The sequence below is a fragment of the Silurus aristotelis genome (assembly GCF_946808225.1).
Source record: "Silurus aristotelis genome assembly, chromosome: 8".
In the NCBI taxonomy this organism is placed as follows: domain Eukaryota; kingdom Metazoa; phylum Chordata; class Actinopteri; order Siluriformes; family Siluridae; genus Silurus; species Silurus aristotelis.
Genome location: NC_139581.1, coordinates 19,690,520 through 19,710,609, shown reverse-complemented (window position 1 = coordinate 19,710,609; position 20,090 = coordinate 19,690,520). Strand labels below are relative to the sequence as shown.

General features: G+C 39.5%; 3 protein-coding genes across 7 annotated transcripts in view; 2 read left to right on the top strand and 1 right to left on the bottom strand.

Annotated features, from left to right (window-relative positions):
* The first annotated feature begins 1,939 nt into the window (after window positions 1-1,939).
* On the top strand, window positions 1,940-9,710 carry vps26b (VPS26, retromer complex component B). 2 transcript variants are annotated; one of them, XR_014534709.1, is made up of 8 exons: window positions 1,940-2,153; window positions 2,414-3,020; window positions 3,930-4,086; window positions 4,911-5,075; window positions 5,149-5,324; window positions 6,115-6,257; window positions 6,352-7,144; window positions 7,365-9,710. XR_014534709.1 is itself a non-coding variant. In XM_083548710.1 (8 exons), exons 2-7 carry the CDS (start codon window positions 2,798-2,800, stop codon window positions 6,475-6,477), a joined length of 990 nt encoding a protein of 329 aa, XP_083404836.1. In that variant the 5' UTR covers window positions 1,940-2,153; window positions 2,414-2,797; the 3' UTR covers window positions 6,478-6,520; window positions 9,131-9,710. The 2 variants fall into 2 exon arrangements, 1 of the variants encoding a protein (XP_083404836.1); XM_083548710.1 differs by having other exon boundaries at window positions 6,352-6,520; window positions 9,131-9,710.
* Window positions 9,711-9,759: 49 nt separating this feature from the next.
* thyn1 (thymocyte nuclear protein 1) lies at window positions 9,760-18,529 on the bottom strand. Of its 3 annotated transcripts, XM_083548714.1 has the most exons (7): window positions 18,103-18,529; window positions 17,874-18,025; window positions 17,720-17,788; window positions 14,100-14,192; window positions 13,914-14,009; window positions 12,095-12,245; window positions 9,760-10,000 (listed from the first exon to the last, which is right to left on the bottom strand). In XM_083548714.1, the coding sequence occupies exons 1-7, from the start codon at window positions 18,149-18,151 to the stop codon at window positions 9,954-9,956; spliced, it is 657 nt and encodes a 218-aa protein (XP_083404840.1). In that variant the 5' UTR covers window positions 18,152-18,529; the 3' UTR covers window positions 9,760-9,953. The 3 variants fall into 3 exon arrangements, with proteins under 3 accessions (XP_083404840.1, XP_083404842.1, XP_083404841.1); XM_083548716.1 differs by lacking the exon at window positions 17,720-17,788 and having other exon boundaries at window positions 18,103-18,503; XM_083548715.1 differs by lacking the exon at window positions 14,100-14,192 and having other exon boundaries at window positions 13,914-14,036; window positions 18,103-18,502.
* acad8 (acyl-CoA dehydrogenase family, member 8) overlaps window positions 16,068-20,090 on the top strand; it is a 12,724-nt gene continuing 8,701 nt past the window's right edge. The window contains exon 1 of one of the 2 annotated variants that reach the window (XM_083548708.1): window positions 16,068-16,650. Coding sequence is in view for 1 of the 2 variants with exons in the window: in XM_083548707.1 (XP_083404833.1) it covers window positions 19,197-19,320 (124 nt within the window). In the remaining variant the exon portion in view is untranslated. Of the gene's footprint in view, window positions 16,651-19,105; window positions 19,321-20,090 lie in introns of those variants that run through there. The other variant, XM_083548707.1, reaches the window with a different exon arrangement.

The window sequence follows — 20,090 nt, the reverse complement described above, 5'->3', positions numbered from 1 at the left end:
TCTAGGGGTTTCAGTTTTGAGCACTGTGTGTGTGTGTGTGTGTGTGTGTGTGTGTGTGTGTGTGTGTGTGTGTGTGTGTGTGTGTGTGTGTGTGTGTGTTTGTGTGTGTGTGTGTGTGTGTGCTTCTGAGCATCAAAACTGTGTCAACCACTTCAATGACAAATAGAAAGCGTTTCATGGTTATAACAGCATTAGTATTGGTCAGGATGTAAGAACTAAACAGATTCACTCCTGAGACTCTCCTGTACCACCATTTTGCTGTGGTGAACTGTTTCACTTCTTTAGTTTTCTTATACTCAAAGATAAAATCATTATAATGTATATGTTTGGTATAAAATTCAGTTTAACATGACTTGGTGCACAAACCATATTTTTGTTATTATTTGGTTATCTGTAACACTTGATGCAGCCTAATAAGGGCCTGATAACATCTTGTAAATTAAACCAGTATTGATAGAACAGGGTTCTAGAATACAAGAGTTTAAAAGTTTTGTAATATTTTGTGTTTGTACTGAAAAACATAAATAAACACGAACAAATTAACAAGTGAATGAATGAGTGAATAAATTTGAAGTAAATTAATAAGTAAATTAATTAATGCTTTTGAGTTGAGTAAATGTGTGCCCAGATAAAAGGGGAGGTTTGCGTTATAAAACATGCGCCAAATCAAACATGCGGTTAATAACGACTGCCGCAGGTATTGTTAGCCTACAGGGTACCGGTTGAAATTAGGCTAATGTTGGCTGAAGGAGGAGAAGGAGAGGAGGAAGACGTCTACAGAGACAACAGGAAAAGGAGAAGTGTAGAAGAGTGGAGGTTAGGGTTGGTACTTTAAAATGTTGGTACTATGACTGGTAAAGAGAGAGAGATAGCTGATATGATGGAGAGGAGAAAGGTAGATATGTTGTGTTTTCAGGAGAACAAGTGTAAAGGAAGTAAGGCCAGGAAGTATATGATGGTGGTGCAGTACATGTATGAGGACAGTGAAGTGTGCAGTAGGAACAACAGACTGGTTCAAGGTGGAGGTTGGTCTGCATCAAGGATCAGCTCTGAGCCCTTTTACTGTTTGCAGTGTTGATGGACAGGATTGACGGACGAGGACGAGGAGTTGATGTTTGCAGATGATATTGTGATTTGTGGTTAGAGTAGGGAGCAGGTGGAGAAGAGCCTGGAAAGGTGGAGGTTTGTGCTGGAGAGAAGGGGAATGAAAGTCAGTAGGAGTAAGACAGAGTATATGTGTGTGAATGAGAGGGAGGGGAGTGAAGTGGTGCGGTTGCAGGGAGAAGAGGTGAAGAAGGTGGAGGAGTTTAGGTACCTGGGGTCAACTGTGCAAAGTAATGGAGAGTGTGTTAGGGAAGTGAAGAAAAGAGTGCAGGCAGGGTGGAGTGGATGGAGTGACAGGAGTGATTTGTGATAGTAGGGTATCTGCAAGAAGACCTGAGACCTGAGATGTTGTATTGGTTAGAGACAGTGGCATTGAGTAAAAGACAGGAGGTGGAGCTGGAGGTAGCAGAGCAGAAGATATTGAGATTTTCGTTTGGATTGACGAGGATGGACAGAATTAGAAATTAGTTTATTAAGGTCCCGTGGTCTAGTGGTTAAGATGCAGCGCTCTCACCGCTGCGGCCCGGGTTCGCTCCCTGGTCAGGAAACCATCCCCAGCCACTCTTAGTGCCGGTCCCAAGCCCGGATAAATTGGGGAGGGTTGCGTTAGGAAGGGCATCCAGCGTAAAACATGTGCCATATCAAACGTGCGGAGGATCCGCTGTGGCGACCCCTAACGGGAGAAGCTGAAAGAAAGTTTAGAGAGACAGCGCACGTGGCGACCCCTAACGGGAGCAGCCGAAAAAAAGAAGTGGTGGGACTTTTTTAAAAGAAAAAAAAAAACTTAGGACTTTTATTCTGAATTCTCAGATTATCTCAAACAGTATTTTCCCGGAAGTGTCGAACACAATGGTCGAGTCCTATACCGGTCTTCACTCCGTACAGTTGTGCACTAGTAAATGACAACCTCTTCTGTAACCCTCAGAGCGCAGGAGTCACGCAATACGGAGTGGTTTGAGACACGGCCTGTAACGAACACTCCGTCAAACAAGTCTTCTTTTAAAACTACCGACACAGAGGAATACATGATACGCGTTGGATTTTGACAGGTATTTATATTTATAAAGTGTGTCTTTTCGGAATGTGAAATATATAAATAAAAAAATAAATAAATCAATAAATCAATAAGCAAATAAATCAATAAAAAGTTAATATCCCCTATCTTGCATGTGAATTTAGGTTTCGGTGACGCGGTAGGCAGTTTTAGATATAAACGCGCTGGGGGTCGTGTGTACACGTGCATGTGTGTATATACTGTATTTTCAACAGTGTTTATTGTTGTAAACATACTTTTCCTCTTTACTTTCAGTTGTTCCGCAGCTTTCGGTCAAACCCTTCAGTGTTACAAGTGTTTCACAACGAACCGCTGACGTGCTCGCGCACGCGGAAGGAGAGAGAGAGAGAGAGAGAGAGAGAGAGAGAGAGAGAAACACAGAGAGAAAAAGAGACAGACACCGAGAGAGAAAGAGAGAGAGAGAAACACACAGAGAGAAAAAGAGACAGACACACACACACACACACACACACACACACACAGAGAGAGAGAAAGAGAAACACAGAGAGAGAGAGAGAGAGAGAGAGAGACAGACACATACAGAGAGAGGGAGAGAGGGACAGGCAGACACAGAGAGAGAGAGAGAGAGAGAGAGAGAGAGAAACAGAGAAACAGAGAGGGAGAGAGGAAAAGGGCGCGATGAGTTTTTTCGGCTTTGGTCAGAGTGCGGACATTGAGATTCTGCTGAACGACGGGGCGACACAGAGAAAACCTGAGCTCGAGCTCGAAGAAAGCAAAAGGGAGAAATGCAGCATCTTCTACGATGGCGGGACGGTCAGCGGTACCGTGCAGGTCACACTGAAACACCCGGGGAAGAGACTCGAGCATTACGGCATCAAGATCCAGTTCCTCGGCCAGATCGGTGAGAGATCTCTGTTCTCTTTATTATCCTACAGCAGACACGTGCAGGATAGAGGGACAGAAGAGGCAGGAGGGGATGGAGAGATGAGTGAAGCGGGTGGGATGAAGAGGCAGAAGGGGATGGAGAGGCAGGGGAACCGGGTGGGATGAAGAGGCAGGAGGGGATGGAGAGGCAGGTGAAGCGGGTGGGATGAAGAGGCAGGGGAACCAGGTGGGGTGAAGAGGCAGAAGGGGATGGAGAGGCAGGGGAACCGGGTGGGATGGAGAGGCAGGTGAACCGGGTGGGATGGAGAGGCGGATGAAGCGGGTGTGATGAAGAGACGGGTGAAGCGGGTGGGATGAAGAGGCGGGTGAAGCGGGTGGGATGAAGAGACGGGTGAACCGGGTGGGATGGAGAGGCAGGTGAAGTGGGTGGGATGAAGAGACGGGTGAAGCGGGTGGGATGGAGAGGCAGGTGAAGTGGGTGGGATAAAGAGACGGGTGAACCGGGTGGGATGGAGAGGCGGGTGAACCGGGTGGGATGGAGAGGCGGGTGAAGCGGGTGGGATGGAGAGGCGGGTGAAGCGGGTGGGATGAAGAGGCAGGTGAAGCAAAGGAGATTAGATTAGATTCAACTTTATTGTCATTGCACAAGTTACGGTACAAGGCAACAAAATGCAGTTAGCATCTAACCAGAAGATGCCCAGGAGGACCAGGAGCGGCAGGTGGAGCAGAAGAGACCGGCTTTTTTCCTCTCTGATCTGTGTCACATAAAATGTGTGCCTATAAAATGCAAGTTACTGAAGATTTAATCATTAAATCCCTTTGGCTTTCATCTACTAAATTGTTGTGGATGTCTTGTTTTGTGTGTGTGTGTGTGTGTGTGTGTGTGTGGGTGTGTGTGTGTGTGTGTGTGTGTGTTTGTGTGTAGAGCTGTATTATGACAGAGGAGACCACCATGAGTTTGTCTCGCTTGTTAAGGATCTGGCCCCACCTGGAGACCTGTCCACCTCCCAGTCCTTCCACTACGAGTTTTCTCATGTGGAGAAGCCATACGAGTCCTACACAAGCCAGAACGTGAAACTAAGGTCTCTCTCTCCCCTCTCTCTCACACACACACACACACACACACACACACACACTTAGAGATTATACCTCACATTATGTAAAGAACAAAATATACAAATCACCAGTGGAGTGGGGTGAAGTACACAATTCCTGTGCTTGAGTTAAAGAAATATATAAAATCTGCACCTCCGGCCATGGCCACATGAATACCTTTTAAATCGAAAACATTTTTCTGCGTTTTGGCCTTCCGTCCACACTGAGATGTTTCCAATTTGCTCTTCTAATTCCCTTCTGGGAAGATGTTCCACTAGCTCGTAGAGCATTCATTGTAGAGAACTGGGGTGCAGTCAGTGTTCTAATTTATCCCAAAGGTCTTCAGTAGGGTTGAGGTCAGAGCTCTATAGCAGGCCACTCAAGATCTTCCTCTCCAACCCATGTAAAGCATAACTTCACAGAGCTCGCTTTGTGCACAGGGGCATTGCCATTCTGGAGCAGGTTCAAGTAAACACAAAATTGTATTATAAACGATTGAAAACGAAAGTGAAAACGGATTAGTGTAGATGTAGCCTCAGGTTTATGGTTAAGAATTAAATCCATTGATCTTTTTCTTTCTTTCTTTCTTTCTTTCTTTCTTTCTTTCTTTCTTTCTTTCTTTCTTTCTTTCTTTCTTTCTTTCTTTCTTTCTTTCTTTCTTTCTTTCTTTCTTTCACCTGTATAAATATAAAATGTTTGCATGCATACAGGAAGCACCATCCATTCCTGCTCCAGCTGTAGCTGTGACTGCAGAATCACAAAGCATTTGTTTTTAGTTCACCCACCAGTGTTTGCTTTTGGCTGCCCGCAGGTACTTCCTCCGTGCGACCATAAGCCGTAGACTGAACGACATCACCAAGGAAACGGACATCCTAGTGCACACGCTTTGCACGTATCCCGAGTTAAACACCTCTATCAAGATGGAGGTCGGCATCGAAGACTGTCTGCATATCGAGTTTGAGTACAACAAATCCAAGTAAGTGGCACCTCGTCGAATTCCCTCGTAGCTGTTCATACCGTTCGACCGATCAAATCCACGTTGTGCGTAGATATCACTTGAAAGACGTGATCGTGGGGAAGATCTACTTCCTCCTGGTGCGGATAAAAATAAAGCACATGGAGGTGAATATCATCAAGCGAGAGACGACAGGCACGGGGCCCAGCGTGTATCACGGAAACGAAACCATCGCCAAATACGAGATAATGGACGGAGCGCCGGTGAAAGGTAAAGCAAAGACGGATTTACTTTCGATTTTTTGTTAAAGAGCTGGCAAATCCTTCATATGGCCAAATTGGGATCTTTTCAACTAATACCCAATGATACAGGCTTTATTGAAGTGAGTTTTTCTTCTGCTGCTCGTTCGACAAACAGGAAGTTGGCATTTTTTTTCTTTTGTACATTTCTAACAAAAAGTAAGGGGAAATGTTTTACATTGAAATATTTATATGGGAAACAGAATAGTTTCAGACAGCCGACCTGGATGTTAAATCTGTTTAGAAAGGTAATAATTATACACCCACCAGGCATAGCATTATGACCACCTGCCTAATATTGTATTGGTCCCCTTTTGCTGCCAAAACACTCCTGACCCGTCGAGCACGTCCGTTGGATCGGACCACACAGGTTAGTCTTTACTCCCCACGTGCATCAATGAGTCCCTGACCCTGTCGCCGGTTCACCACTGTTCCTTCCTTGGACCACTTCTGATAGACACTGACCACTGCAGACCAGGAACATCCCATAAGAGCTGCAGTTTTGGAGATGCTCTTATTCAGTCGTCCAGCCATCACAATTTGTCCAATTTGCTCAAATCCTAATGCTTGCCCATTTTTCCTGCTTCTAACATGTCAACTTTGAGGACAAAATGTTCACTTTCTGCCAAATAATATCCCACCCACTATCAGGTGCCATGCTAAAAGGATGACTGGTGTTGTTCACTTCACCTGTCATAATGTTTTAATGTCATAATGTTATATCTGATCGGTGTATTCTTTTTTTTGTTTGTTTCCCACAGGCGAATCCATCCCCATCCGGTTATTTCTCGCTGGCTTCGAGCTGACACCCACCATGAGAGACATCAATAAGAAGTTTTCCGTGCGATATTACCTGAACCTAGTCCTGATCGACGAGGAGGAGAGACGCTACTTCAAACAGCAGGTACGGTATCATTTTTGCAGCTTGCTAATCGTATGCAGGTTGTACAGTGTATAAAACATCCGGTCTATTCAATAAAATGTGTTTTCCACTAAAGGAAATCACGCTGTGGAGGAAAGGAGACATTGTAAGGAGGAGTATGTCCCAACAGGCCAGTATAGCTGCTCAGAGATTCGAGGGATCAAAAGACAAAAGAGCTTCCGTCAAAGAGGACAACAGTTAATTGGAAGCTATATATATATATATGTATATAGTATCTTACAAAAGTGAGTACACTTCTCACATTTCAGCAAACATTTTAGTATCTTCTCAAGGGACAAGACTGTAGAAATGATACTTAGATATATTTTAGAGTAGTCAGTGTGCAGCTTGTATAGCAGTATAGATTTACTGTAATCTAAAAATAACTCAACATACAGCCATTATTGTCTAAATACCTGGCAACAAAAGTGAGTACACCCTAAGTGAACATGTTGAAACTGTGTTCAAAGTGTCAATATTTTGTATGAGCACCACTGTTCTCCAGCACTGCCTTAATCCACCTGGGCATGGAATTCACCAGAGCTGCACAGGTTGTTGCTGGGATCCTCTTTCACTCCTCCATAATGACATCACAGAGCTGCTGGATGTTAGACACATGGTGCTTCTCTACTTTCCCCTTGAGGATGCTCCACAGGTGCTCAATAGGGTTCAGGTCTGAAAACATACTTGTCCACTCAATCACCTTCACCTTCAACTTCCTCAGCAAGGCAGTTGTCATCTTGGCGGTGTGTTTGAGGTCATTATTATGTTGGAAAACTGGTGTTCGGCCCAGATTCTGAAGAGAGGGCCTCATGTTCTGCTTCAGAATGTCACAGTACATGTTGGAATCCATGTTTCCCTCAATTTACATTTACATTTGCGGCATTTAGCAGACGCCCTTATCCAGAGCGACGTACAAAAGTGCTTTAAATCTCTAGTAATGAATAAATCTTCAATATATGAATAAATAATACGCCAGGTTACAAACTTAATATAAATATAACCCTAGAATTCTACAAACTTGGAAAGTGCTAATTTAAGTGTTTCGGGAAGAGGTAGGACTTCAGTCGTCGCTTGTCCTCAATGAACCGCAGCTCCCCAGTACCAGCAGCACTCATGCAGCCCCAGACCGTGATGCTACCACCACCATGCTTGACTGTAGACAAGACATAATTTTCATCTCACCAGGGCGTTGTCACAAATGCTGGACACCAAATGAGCCGAACAAGTTTATGTTCATCATCACCAGTGAACAGGGCATGTTTCAAATTGGTAATGCTCTTAGACAGGTTGTTTCCAGATAAATGTTTGTGGGCTTTCTTGTGAGCCAGCTTCAGAACACACTTCCTTCTGGGACGATGGCCCTGAAAACCAACTTGCTGCAGTGTGTGGCGTATGGTCTGATCACTGACAAGCAGACCTTTTACTTCTGCAACCTCTAAAGCAATGCTGCAGCACTCATGCGTCTGTTTTTTGAAGCTGCTTCTGCACCTGAAACACAGCACGAGAACTCAACTTCTTGATTGACTCTTGCAAAGCCTGTTCTGAGTGGAACCCATTTTGGAAAACCTCTGTATGACCCTGGCCAAATGTAATTCTCAAATCCTCAGAGAGTCTTTACCATGAGGTGCTATGTTGAACATCCAGTCGTCAGTATAAGAGAATTGTACTCAAAGCACCAACTTTTAACTGCTCTAATACAAGATACACAAATTGTATGGTCCTTTCAAGCAGACAAAACATAAACATGATGAATAGGACGTGTGGCTTTGCATGGTTAAGCAACTGTTCTCACTTAGGGTGTACTCACTTTTGTTGGCAGTTATTTAGACAATAATGGCTGTATGTTGAGTTATTTTCAGAGGACAGTAAATCTGTACTGCTCTACTACTTGCACACTGACTAAAATATATCCATCATTTCTACAGTATTGTCCCTTGAAGATATACTACAATGGTGGCTGAAATGTGAGGGGTGTACTCACTTTTTTGTGAGATACTGTGTCTCTCTCTCGCTCTATACACACACATACAATACGGACAAAAGTTTGTGGACACCTGACCGTTAGATTTGTATGTGCTTTTTCAACATCACATTCCACATTTAGCCCCCATTTGCTCTCATAATAACCTCCACTCTTCTGGGAAGATGTTCAACTACATTTTCTGTGCTTTACGGAGATTTGTGCTCGTTCAGCTACAAGAGCATTAGTAAAAACAAGTACTGATGTAGGGCAAGGAGGACTGGGGTGCAGTCAGCTTTTCAATTCATCCCAAAGGTGTTCGATAGCGATGAGATTAGAGCTCTATAGCAGCTCGTGTAAGCCATGACTTCATGGTGCTGGCTTTGTGCACTTTGGGACACATCATGCTGGAACAGGTTTGGGTCTTAGTTCAAGTGAATGGAAAATGTAATGGTGCTGCATTCAAAGTCATTCTGTTTAATTGTGTGCCTCCAACCTTTGCGGTTACAGTTTGGGGTAGAACCACGTACTGTAAGACGGGTCAAGTCAGGTGTCCCAATACTTTTGTTTTATATCATCCAACCTCCAGGTGCTCAATTTTTAAACATGTACATTTTGTTACAAATCTGTTAAATATGAATAAGAAAGTGCAGGGCTACAACAGTTTTCTATTTCAAATCTCCACATTATTGACTTTTAACTAGAATTCTATTTCTGTATATGCATTTAGACAAATCACGTTTCATATTATTCCATTCAGAAGCGGAGGATGAATACTGATTATGTTTAATGCCTAATATTGTGTTGGTCTCATTTTGGTGCCAAAATAGTCATAACCCCCTCGAGCATTAACTTCTTCAGCAATTTAAACTGCAGTCCACACTGCAACCAGTTTCCTCCTTGGACCACTTCTGATAGATTGTGACCATTGCAGATTGGGAACATCCCACAGGAGCTGCAGTTTTGGAGATGCTCTGCACAGGTCGTCTAGACATCACAATTGCTCAAATCCTTACGCTTTTTTACCCATTTTGCCACGATGAAGAGATAATCAGTGTTATTCACTTCACCAGTCATAATGTTACAATGTCAATTGTATGACTGATCAGTGTGCATGTGACAAGTAAATCCTCTTTTTTACTGTTTAAGAATACAAAATGCTCCGACTTCCTACTTCAGAGTGATGTTGAAACGCAGCATTACTAAGAGAAAACAACTCAAACAATTACAAATAAATGTTTGTATATTTTTTTTTTTTAATCTGTGATACTATGTGATTGCTTAAATCCAAATATAATATATGGACACATTTGCATTAGGAATGACATGTAAACCAAGGGTCATATTTCTGATTGGTGTTACTCTGAGCTCCTCATGTCACATCTCAGGTTCAGCAGTTCTGTTGTGTTTTGTGACGATGGAAACACTTTTGCACAATAAACACTTGGATAAGCAGCCACACTCGAAATAAACTCCAGGGTCAATTTGATCCTCGTTTTAAAAAAGCACGGTGTGGTCTGATAACTTCATGATTTGATGTTTAATTCATTCAAAAAGTATTTTGATAATATAATGCATCTATAAAATGAATGTACAACAAATTACACTATGGTTACCTTGATTTTTCCTTTAACACAAAACATTTTATTAACAAATTAATACAGGGATTGGATTATTATGTATCATGTATAAGGATATTTTAGATGATTTTGTCCTCATAGGGGGTCTGTGTCTTCCAAACTCAAGACAAAGTCAAATTCCTCTGAAAGGAAAAAAACAAACACTAATTAGAATTACATGTGAGATTCTTTGAATGTTTGGACACTTTGTTTTCTAATGTATTTATAGTAGTGTGTATACACTGTATATTCACTTCATATTTACACTCACAGCTTTCAACATTGAACTTTAAAATATGTATAGATAAATTATATGCACAGGCATAAAATATATACGTGTAAGACTCCATTAAAAGAAACTTTGCATTTTTTTTTTAAAATCATTAAACTTGAAAACATGCACATCAATGCCAGCGGTATTTAAAAAAAAAAACAACACATGAAACTAGAGTTAACGCAGTGTTACCGTGGCTACTCGCTCCATACCGGAAATACATTTGTTTTGAAAACATGAAAACGTTGTGAGTCCAGCTTCAAGAATTTTTCTTAAAATGAGAAAATTCTGTCAATTCCACATAGAGGGAGTGAATGAATAAAGGAAGGAAGACATTTGTTAAAGTATGCTGAAATAATAGAACATATTTAAAAAATTAAATAAATAAATTAAAAAACCTAAATACAATCTGTATTCCCCAGATGAGGTCTTAACAAATGTAAACTTTCTCATTACATTTCTCCATTTAATTTAATCAATTTCATTTGTACCAATTTAATTGACTATTCAATTGAATCAATATAATAGTGTTTTGCATTAATTAGATTTTATTTTATTTTTATTAAAATATTATTTTATATATTAATTAACTGAGCAGGCAGTTTTTTCAAATTGTTTCGAAATGTTGATCACAAATCTTAATAAAAATAAACTGCAAAAAAAAAAAAAAGAAGCAATTTCGGTTTTGCATTTCTTTCTCCTTAAAGTACCGAAGTTGAACCAAAACATGACTTAAAAACCGAGGTACGTATCGAACTGTGAATTTTGTGTACCAATACAGTGCTTTTATTTATATTATATATATATATATATATATATACACATTTACATATACACACATATATATACACACACACATATATATATATATATATATATATATGTGTGTGTATATATGTGTGTGTATATATGTATGTGTGTATATATGTATATATATATATATATATATATATATATATACATATATATATATATATATATATATAATGTGTGTGTATATATGTATGTGTGTATATATGTATGTGTATATATATATATATATATATATATATATATATAAAATAATACATACATGAATACACACTGATTATCGCTCTGAAAACTGTCTCCAAACTCCCCAAATCGAGGGAAAAGATGGCACTTAAACTAGCACTTTTCCCAGTTTGCTTATTCTTTGTTTATATTTGTTTAAAATAAAAAAATAAATCCTCTCAACAGAGTTGTAGGCTGTTGGTATCTGAAGTTTGTAATCTAGCGAACCCGTGTTGTAAATGTAAGATGAACGTACTTCAATAAGGCCTTGCATGGCTTAGCAAATCTTACATCCTAATAATTAATAAATAAACGTCTTGGTTTAGTCATATAAATAAATCATTTCTGTTTACACTTATAAGCACAAAGACAATTATGTGTGTAAATTAAGTGCACTGGTTATACATGAAAAAAAAAATTCAAGTAGAAATCTGAGGACTTTTATTTCTATGCAACTCTGCAAGTTTAAAGACCTGAAAGACTTCACTGACGTTGTGCACCAAAGAAAGTCCACAACAATAGGAACACAATAGCAAGACAAGTGGTTTGTGTGTGTGTGTGTGTGTGTGTGTGTGTGTGTGTGTGTGTGTGTGTGTGTGTGTGAGAGAGAATCACTCTTTCGGGTATCAATGTTAAACATAGGCTCAACAGTAAATATAGCCATGTTTAGTAACCACAGTGAAAGGACATTAAAGGAAGTAAACCCTGTCTTTGTGTGTGTGTGTGTGTGTGTGTGTGTGTGTGTGTGTGTGTGTGTGTGTGTGTGTGTGTGTGTGTGTGTGTGAGAGAGAATCACTCTTTCGGGTATCAATGTTAAACATAGGCTCAACAGTAAATATAGCCATGTTTAGTAACCACAGTGAAAGGACATTAAAGGAAGTAAACCCTGTCTTTGTGTGTGTGTGTGTGTGTGTGTGTGAGAGAGAGAGACCTGCAGTTAAAGGCTGCACTGAAAGCCGAGCTCTGGTGAACAGGGCCGTGTAACTGAGAGCTCCTCCACTGCCCTTGTGCTTTAGGTGATATTTCTTCAGCTCAGTCAAGGGAATGAAGCGCCTGGTCATCCTTTCAAACTGGACATCAACCTAAACACAAGCATCAATCAATGCTTGCATGTATTAATGTTTATTAACAGTAGTTAAGGCTCTGGGTTACTGATCAGAAGGTTGGGGTTTCAAACCCCAGTTTCGCCAAGCTGCCACTCCTAGGGCCCCTGAGCAAGGCCCTTAAACCTCAATGCTGCAGGGATGCTGTATCAGGGCTGACCTTGCACTCTGACCCTGGCTCCCAACATCGCTGACTTATGTAAAGAAAGAATATCACGGACAAGTAATAAACACCTTTCTTACTTTTTCTTCTTTTATACCTTGGCGCTGTTGAATGCTCAGTTCTGACCGGTGATGCTGAATTAAGGGGCCAAGCATCGGTAGTGTTTACACACCTTAAAGTTATTCCACATTTTCTTTTCCTTCTTCCAGTGTGGGTGTCTATAGGTGTCTATAGCAGCCAATATGAATGTCTGGTAAACAAGATGTGAAATTTGACAACATCTGGAACATTCTGACCAAATTTGGGCCAAGTGTTACCAATGTTCTAGCTCCACCATTGGATCAAGTTGGTCTTAAAAATTGGTCTAGAATTTTAATTCGAAGTGTCCCGGGATTCCAAGTTAAAACAAAGTCAACGCATCCTATGCCGTAAAAATTCCTAATTAGATTTTCCGCCATTTCGGATTTTTTTAAGACTGTTTATTCACTTCTTTTACAAATTTTATTGAGTCATCCCTGAATTTGGCACACGGCATCTTCTGAGTAATTTGGAGTAGTCCAAACGGTTTAGCCGCAGGGGCCATCGGATCTGAAAGGCAAAGCCGTCAAACAGGAAGTGTGCTTGTGTAACAGAAATGACTAGGTACACTGACAAATCTTGGTAGGCGTGATTAGGCAATAGTTGTAGCATGTCTGTGACTCAAATGGTGCTTAGTCCCTAAATATACTTTTTACTTGTTGATTAAGAACAGTTGGGGCTTGAAAATCCACCCCTTTCTAAAGGTGGGAACATAAAAAAAAAAACAACAAAAAAAAAACAAACGTGAAGTTTTTAAATGCATGTTGATTTGGTGACAAAGTGTTTAACTTGAATTTTTGGAAGAGCCTCCAGGTTTAGCTCGTGTTTTCTCAAATCGGATAGTCAAGAGATATCTTAAAAAATAATCTCAACGTAAACAGTCTCAATGTTATTTGTTACCATTTTTGCACCATCCATATCTTGTTTATATGTATATTTCAGCCATATTTATTCTGTATATACTGTATTATACAACATTCATACTTATACATAACTATATCGTGCCATTTGAGCATGTTATCGCCCGACATCTTTGCACTGTATATTGTATATAACTATATATACACATATTATTACCTACTGCACCTTCTGTACATTACTCCCCCCAACATATGGACCCCATACCCTTATCACACTGCTATCTATTTACTGTAAATAGGCCACTAATGCACTTCTGTTTAGATGCTAACAGTATTTCATTTGCTCTGTACATGTATTTTACACAATGGCAAAAAAAGTTGACTCTAATCTAATCTAATTATGCTAAAATTGCCTTGATATTACAGGAATGAAACAATTCAGGTGTAAACGTATTGGAAAAACCATCACCATTAGATCACATCAATATGTGCAGTACATGTACATATTCCATAAAAGTGATTTGCATCAAAGTTGATGGACCCTACCATACTCCACTTGGGGTTTTCAGGTTTGCTGGAAGGATCGTAATGCACGTCTTTCTTGTCGAACTGAGTATGGTCAACGTACGCTTCCTTTACGATCTGAAACATCAATGACATTGAGGTGATCTAAAAAAAAAAAAAAAAAACAAGTATTTCTTGTGTATCTTCAACCTGGGTTACTATGCTCACCTTTATAATGCCTGCTATTCCAGGCTCTTTACAGTTGCTGTGGTAAAAGAAAGCCTGCTGACCCACTTTCATATCCCGCATGAAATTACGAGCCTGGAAATCACCAACAGAGTCACATTTCAACAATTAGTGTGATTTTGTTGCCATTTATTTTACTGACCATATGGGGTGTAACAGTACATGTATTTCGTAGCAAACTTTTTTCGGGTTTTCGGTTCTGTGTGCACGTTTACAGAATGCAGTTCTTTTTACGTGCGAAACAGTTAAAACCGGAGTTCCCCCAAGAACTTTGCAATGTTGTGTAGTGTTACTGTTTTTATTATTATTAAACTTGAAAACAATGCCAGGGGTATAAAAAAGAAGAGTTAGAAAGAGTTAGAAAAAAGAGAAAAGAGTTAGCGCAGTGTCACTGTGACTGCGCACCCCGTACCGGAAATACGGTTTGTAGTGCGTTCCGAAATCACGCCACTTCCTGCAATCGGCTAGGCTAGCGATACGGATTCTTTAGCGTTTTATATCCGGCTTCAAGAATTTCTCTTAAAAGGAGAAAATCCTGACAATTCCACATATCGTGGGAGTGAATAAATGAAGGCTGGAAGGTATGAAGACGTTTTCTGAAATAAAGTATTCTGAAATAAGTAGAACAGTTAAGTAGAACATATCTTTAGAAAATTGTATATTAAATGTAAAACGCACACACGCTTATATACACGTCTGCATTATCCAAATAGGGTCTAACAAATGTAAACTATGAATCCATTTTTTCCATTTATTCGATTGTATTTAATCAATTTAATTTTGGGAGAATCGAGTCGATGACTCAAATGAATCAATATCATAAAAACAGAAATTCATTCATTTGGTTTATTCTATTTTAGTTTTAGATTTAGTTTAATTTTATGAAGTCACATTTTATTTGATATCATTTTTTGTAAAAAGGAAACTGTCGATGTTCACTAATGTAAATAATAATAAATTGCGTTAATAAAAACATGTTTTGCATTTCTTCCACTAACTGTTATTTAAATTGAACGGAAACGTGACTTGAAAAACAGAGGTACGTACCGAATCGTAAGTTTTGTGTACGTTTACACCCCTACTAAGCATGCCTGCTGGATTCCAATCCTGCTTTGACATACATTCGTTAAGTTTATTACTCGCCTAGTAACATTTGTTCAATAGAGCTTATCCTCGTAGTTTATCTTTAAAACAAATATCATTTGAAAATAGGAGCGATAATCTTCTTAATGTCGAAGTAAAATTCCTTGAAACTGGATGATCTGACCATCACACCCATAGGTGGTTGGGCCCTAAACTGCACACAACTGTACATAATGTTTATATGCTGGAGCTTTACAATTTCCCTTCACTAAAAGACTCGAGCATTTTCTAGCATCACAATGAGCTCCATGAAGGTTTGCACAGGTTGAAGTTAAACACCATCGGAATTAATTGGAATGCCGACTGCTACCCCCAGACCTTCTCCCACATCATCAGTACCTGAGTTCACTAATGCTTTTGTGTATGAATGAACATCCTCATAGCCACACTCCAAAATCTAGTGAAAAGCCTTTCCAGAAGAATGAGGAGTATTAAAACAGTGGAGTTATCAGGTGTGATTATCAGGTGTACACCAATTCTTTTTATAATCTACATCCATAGTGCAGATTTTCTATATTACTGGTTTACATTTGGAAGAAAAGGATGATGTGAGCTTATATCCTACTTCTTGCTACATATTTCTGCCCTTTGTTCTGCAAATAGTGTTTTGATTTGCACTTCTCCTACCACAGCACAATTAAATCTGATTGCTCAGCTGGACAGCAAATTTCGCCTGCAAAGCAACTTTCTATAGGGAAACCCGTAAATGGAATGCTCCACATAGACAGATAAAAAATTAAAATAAAAACTATAAAAGAAGTCTCCAGTGTAAGAGCAGTAGCACAGCTTTAGACAGGACCTTCTGAGGTTCATAGTTATATGACAAGATGTGTTTTTTGTCTTGTTACCATCAAGATTCAGAAACGGAGAAAAAAGTGGCAGGTGAGAACATGACTGTTTATAACATGAACTTACTTGCTTTGCAGGTGAAGCTATAAATAGATTAAAAGTACAATGTCATTCTTAAATCGATACAAAAGCTGTAACGTATTGGCAAATCCCTGTGGGATAAGGCATGCTACTGGGGAAAATGACCAACGTCAATGTATCAAAATGTTGATGACCGTCAGAGAATGCGTCATTGCTTACTGAAACAGGAAGGGAAGAAGACTGAAAGATTCAAGCAGATGAGAGCTGGTTTAAAGGGAATTTAATACGCACAGTTTCAGCCAATCTCATGTTAATCGTGACTACCTATAGAGTAGTATTACCTCATTTATATCTCCAAAAATCTTTAGCTTTAGCAGATTTATAAAAGAAAGACACAGCTTTATCTACAGCTAAGTATCAGATCCAGCCATACATATTTGTTCCAGAATCGGATAGAGTTTGAAACTGAACATCAAGAACAACAGCAGCAACAACGACTACAGCTGGACGTGTCTATTTGGTAAGTACTGAACAATAGAGGTTGAACGTTTTATCGGTTTTACCATTATTCGGCATCAATAGCCAATCACTCGAACTATCGGGCAAAAATCCATACCGATAGTTTTTCCGGGTAGCGTTCTTTGCTGGAGCAGTTGAAAATGTTACGAGAGTACCCTCTAGAGGCGAATCACAGACTGTTTGTTTTTGCATGCAAGACTGATATTCATTCATTCATTTTCTCTCGCTCGATCCGTAATTCAGGTCGCGGGGGCAGCAGTCTAAGCAGGCCCAATCCTCACAGCACCGTCCCTTACGGTCCCTCCTGCAGGTGGTGAGCCCAGGGGAAGGCGGCCCCACGTCACGGACCTTGATATTTCCCTTGTAAGGGACCCCCGGAGCAAAGAGGGTTAAGGGCCTTGCTCAAGGGCCCAAGAGTGGCAGCCTGGCGATACCGGGGCTTGAACCCCAGACCTTCGGATCGGCAACCCAGCGCCTTAACCGCCGGAGCCACCACTCCCCCAAGACTGATATCGCTATATTTATTAATGATCTAATTATATTTATTAATATAATTAACATTAATAATTTTTTTTTTTAAGCACAATTCCATGATTCAGTACTGTTTTTTTTTTGTAATAAAGTTTAGTGCTATTTTACATGGAGTGTTTTCCTTTTATTATTCAGTATCCATAAGTTGACTAATCGGTTATCGACAAGTACAATCTAACCTAGCTATCAGTAAAATCCACTACTGCTCGACCTATACTGAACAACTTCTTTGGAGAAGTTCTTCTCGAGTCCTGTGCACCTCTGCTGATAAATTCCGTAACCGAATGAAGCATGGTGATGGTGTGCTCTTGCTCCGGGTTGCAATGTGCTTATTATAAAAGGATTCCACCCTTCATGACTTCATAACATCATGCTTGAAAAAAAAAAAAGACTTTCAGAAACGTATACGATCCAAATCTCTTAACATGGGAATCCAACTTTTAAGAAATTTAAATACATCAGAATGCATGAAATAACATTAGAACTTTAAGTTCAATTTCAGATGACTGATCAGATATTAGGCATCTCATCAACTTTACCTGATAATTCCTCACTCCATCCCAGCAGGATGTTTGATTCGGGCGAGCTTTTAGGTCCTCAATCCCAAACTGAAATCCATTTATTTGTGAAGATGGTTAAAACCTGAGTAGATGAAGATGAAATTCCATGAGGACCTCCTGCCCCCTGTGTTACCTTCACATCCACTCCGTTCTCCACCCTGCTCTCAGGTTCAGACTTCATCAGCCAGTGTGTGTAGGCCGGTTTCTCTAAAGATGAACTCCTGCTGTTCTGGGACTCAGACTTTTTCCCAGGTCCTCCTTCACCATCTTCAACCTCAGATGAATCTTCAAGGATTTGATCGAAATTAATCACCATTACAGTGTCTACACATGGCTACAAAACATACAACAATGCTACTTACTTTGCTTATTGGACCTCGCATTACCTCGAGACCTTTTTTTAGGCGCCATGTTTTATACAGAAGTGCAAAAATTATGGATCATGAATAAAACGAGGCAGAAATTTTCTTAAAGGAAGTGAGCTGCGCACATCTCAGTTCTTCCCTACAGTTCTGTAAGTCAGCTAACTAACGCATGTGAACGCGTGTTGCTTCTTAAATGCGCAAAATGAATTGTCATTTAATTGTAAACATAAATTAATTAATTTTACAAAACATGAGCATAGATAATGAGTATAAAATCTATTAATTATGTCTAGTCAAACATTATTTGATAAAAAACTGTTTCATATAAAATGCCATTTTCCAATTATGAACAAATGAAGCGCATACTTGACGTTCTTAAATGCACCTTCTTTTAAACAGACCCAGGAGCACATAGTGTCGCCTATATGATCAGGTTGCCACACACGCAGCTGCAGGGTGCTGATTGTATATTTTATTTTATTTTATTTTATTTTAAATAAATTATTTGTTTGTTTATTTGTACGTTACATACAAATTCTGGATATATATATATATATATATATATATATATATATATATATATATATATATATATATATATATATATGCAGGGATGGATTTTTTTTCTTTTCAAATGATTAAAAATGAAATCAAGTAAAAGGGTTATAGTGCTGTAATAAATAGTAATCTATTTAATTGCTATAATAGATATAGTAGTTCAAGTCATGCAAATTTTCTAACACAAAAGAAAAAGAAAAATCCTTCATACTTCTATATGATTGTGTTACAGTTTATAGCCTTCATAGCTATTACAGCTATGCAATATATACAGTATATTATAAATACATATATTTAAAATATTTTAGAATATATAAAAACTATCTTAAAGGATTTTAGTGAAATAATTTAGTAACATGGTTTAACATTATATTGTTTTATTTCATAGTATAGTATTTTATTTTATTCGTGAAGTAAGCTGATTGTGAATGTTGGTACTTTATTATATAGTTGTTTATGACTGATCTTCGAATGAAAGTTTTGCTGATATCTGTGCGTGGATATGGCAACCCGGAGTAATAAGCATTCTGAGAATGAACATGGCGGCCGCGGTGTCTCTGTGGCAGTGTGTCCGCTCTGCCTCCTGCACCTTTCGCAGAAGTAACCGTTTAATATTTAGCACAGTGCCGAGAAGAGGAATCGCAGCTTGCATTGATCGTAAGTAAAACGTGCCTGTGATAAAGAGGATTTGGGGCTGATAATGCGCTCCTGTCCTCGTTCTGGATTCACACGTGACCTCTGAGTAACTGGGCTCGGGTTTGTGTCGTAATAACCTTGTGTGTGAGTAAGAAATATTTAGTTACATCTCTCTATTATATTTATATATAATAGAGAGATGTGTGTGTGTGTGTGTGTGTGTGTGTGGGGGGGGGGGGGTGAGAGAGAGAGAGAGAGAGAGACTGACAGACAGAGACAGACAGACAGACAGCCATTTAGTAATTGAGTGTGAGAGAGAGAGAGACACATTTAGTGATAGTGTGTGTGTGTGTGTGTGTGTGTGAGAGAGTGAGAGAGAGAGAGAGAGAGAGAGAGAGAGACATTTAGTAATATAGTGTGTGAGAGAGAGAGAGAGAGAGAGAGAGAGAGAGAGAGAGACATTTAGTAATATAGTGTGAGAGAGAGAGAGAAAGACATTTAGTAATATAGTGTGTGTGTGTGTGTGAGAGAGAGAGAGAGAGAGAGAGAGAGAGAGAGAGAGAGAGCGAGCGAGAGAGAGAGAGAGAGAGAGAGAGAGAAAGAGAGATTTAGTAATATAGTGTGGAGAGAGGAGAGAGACATTTAGTAATATTGTGTGTGTGTGTGTGTGAGAGAGAGAGAGATAGAGAGAGAGACATTTAGTAATATAGTGTGTGAGAGAGAGAGAGAAAGACATTTAGTAATATAGTGTGTGTGAGAGAGAGAGAGAGAGAGAGAGAGAGAGAGAGACA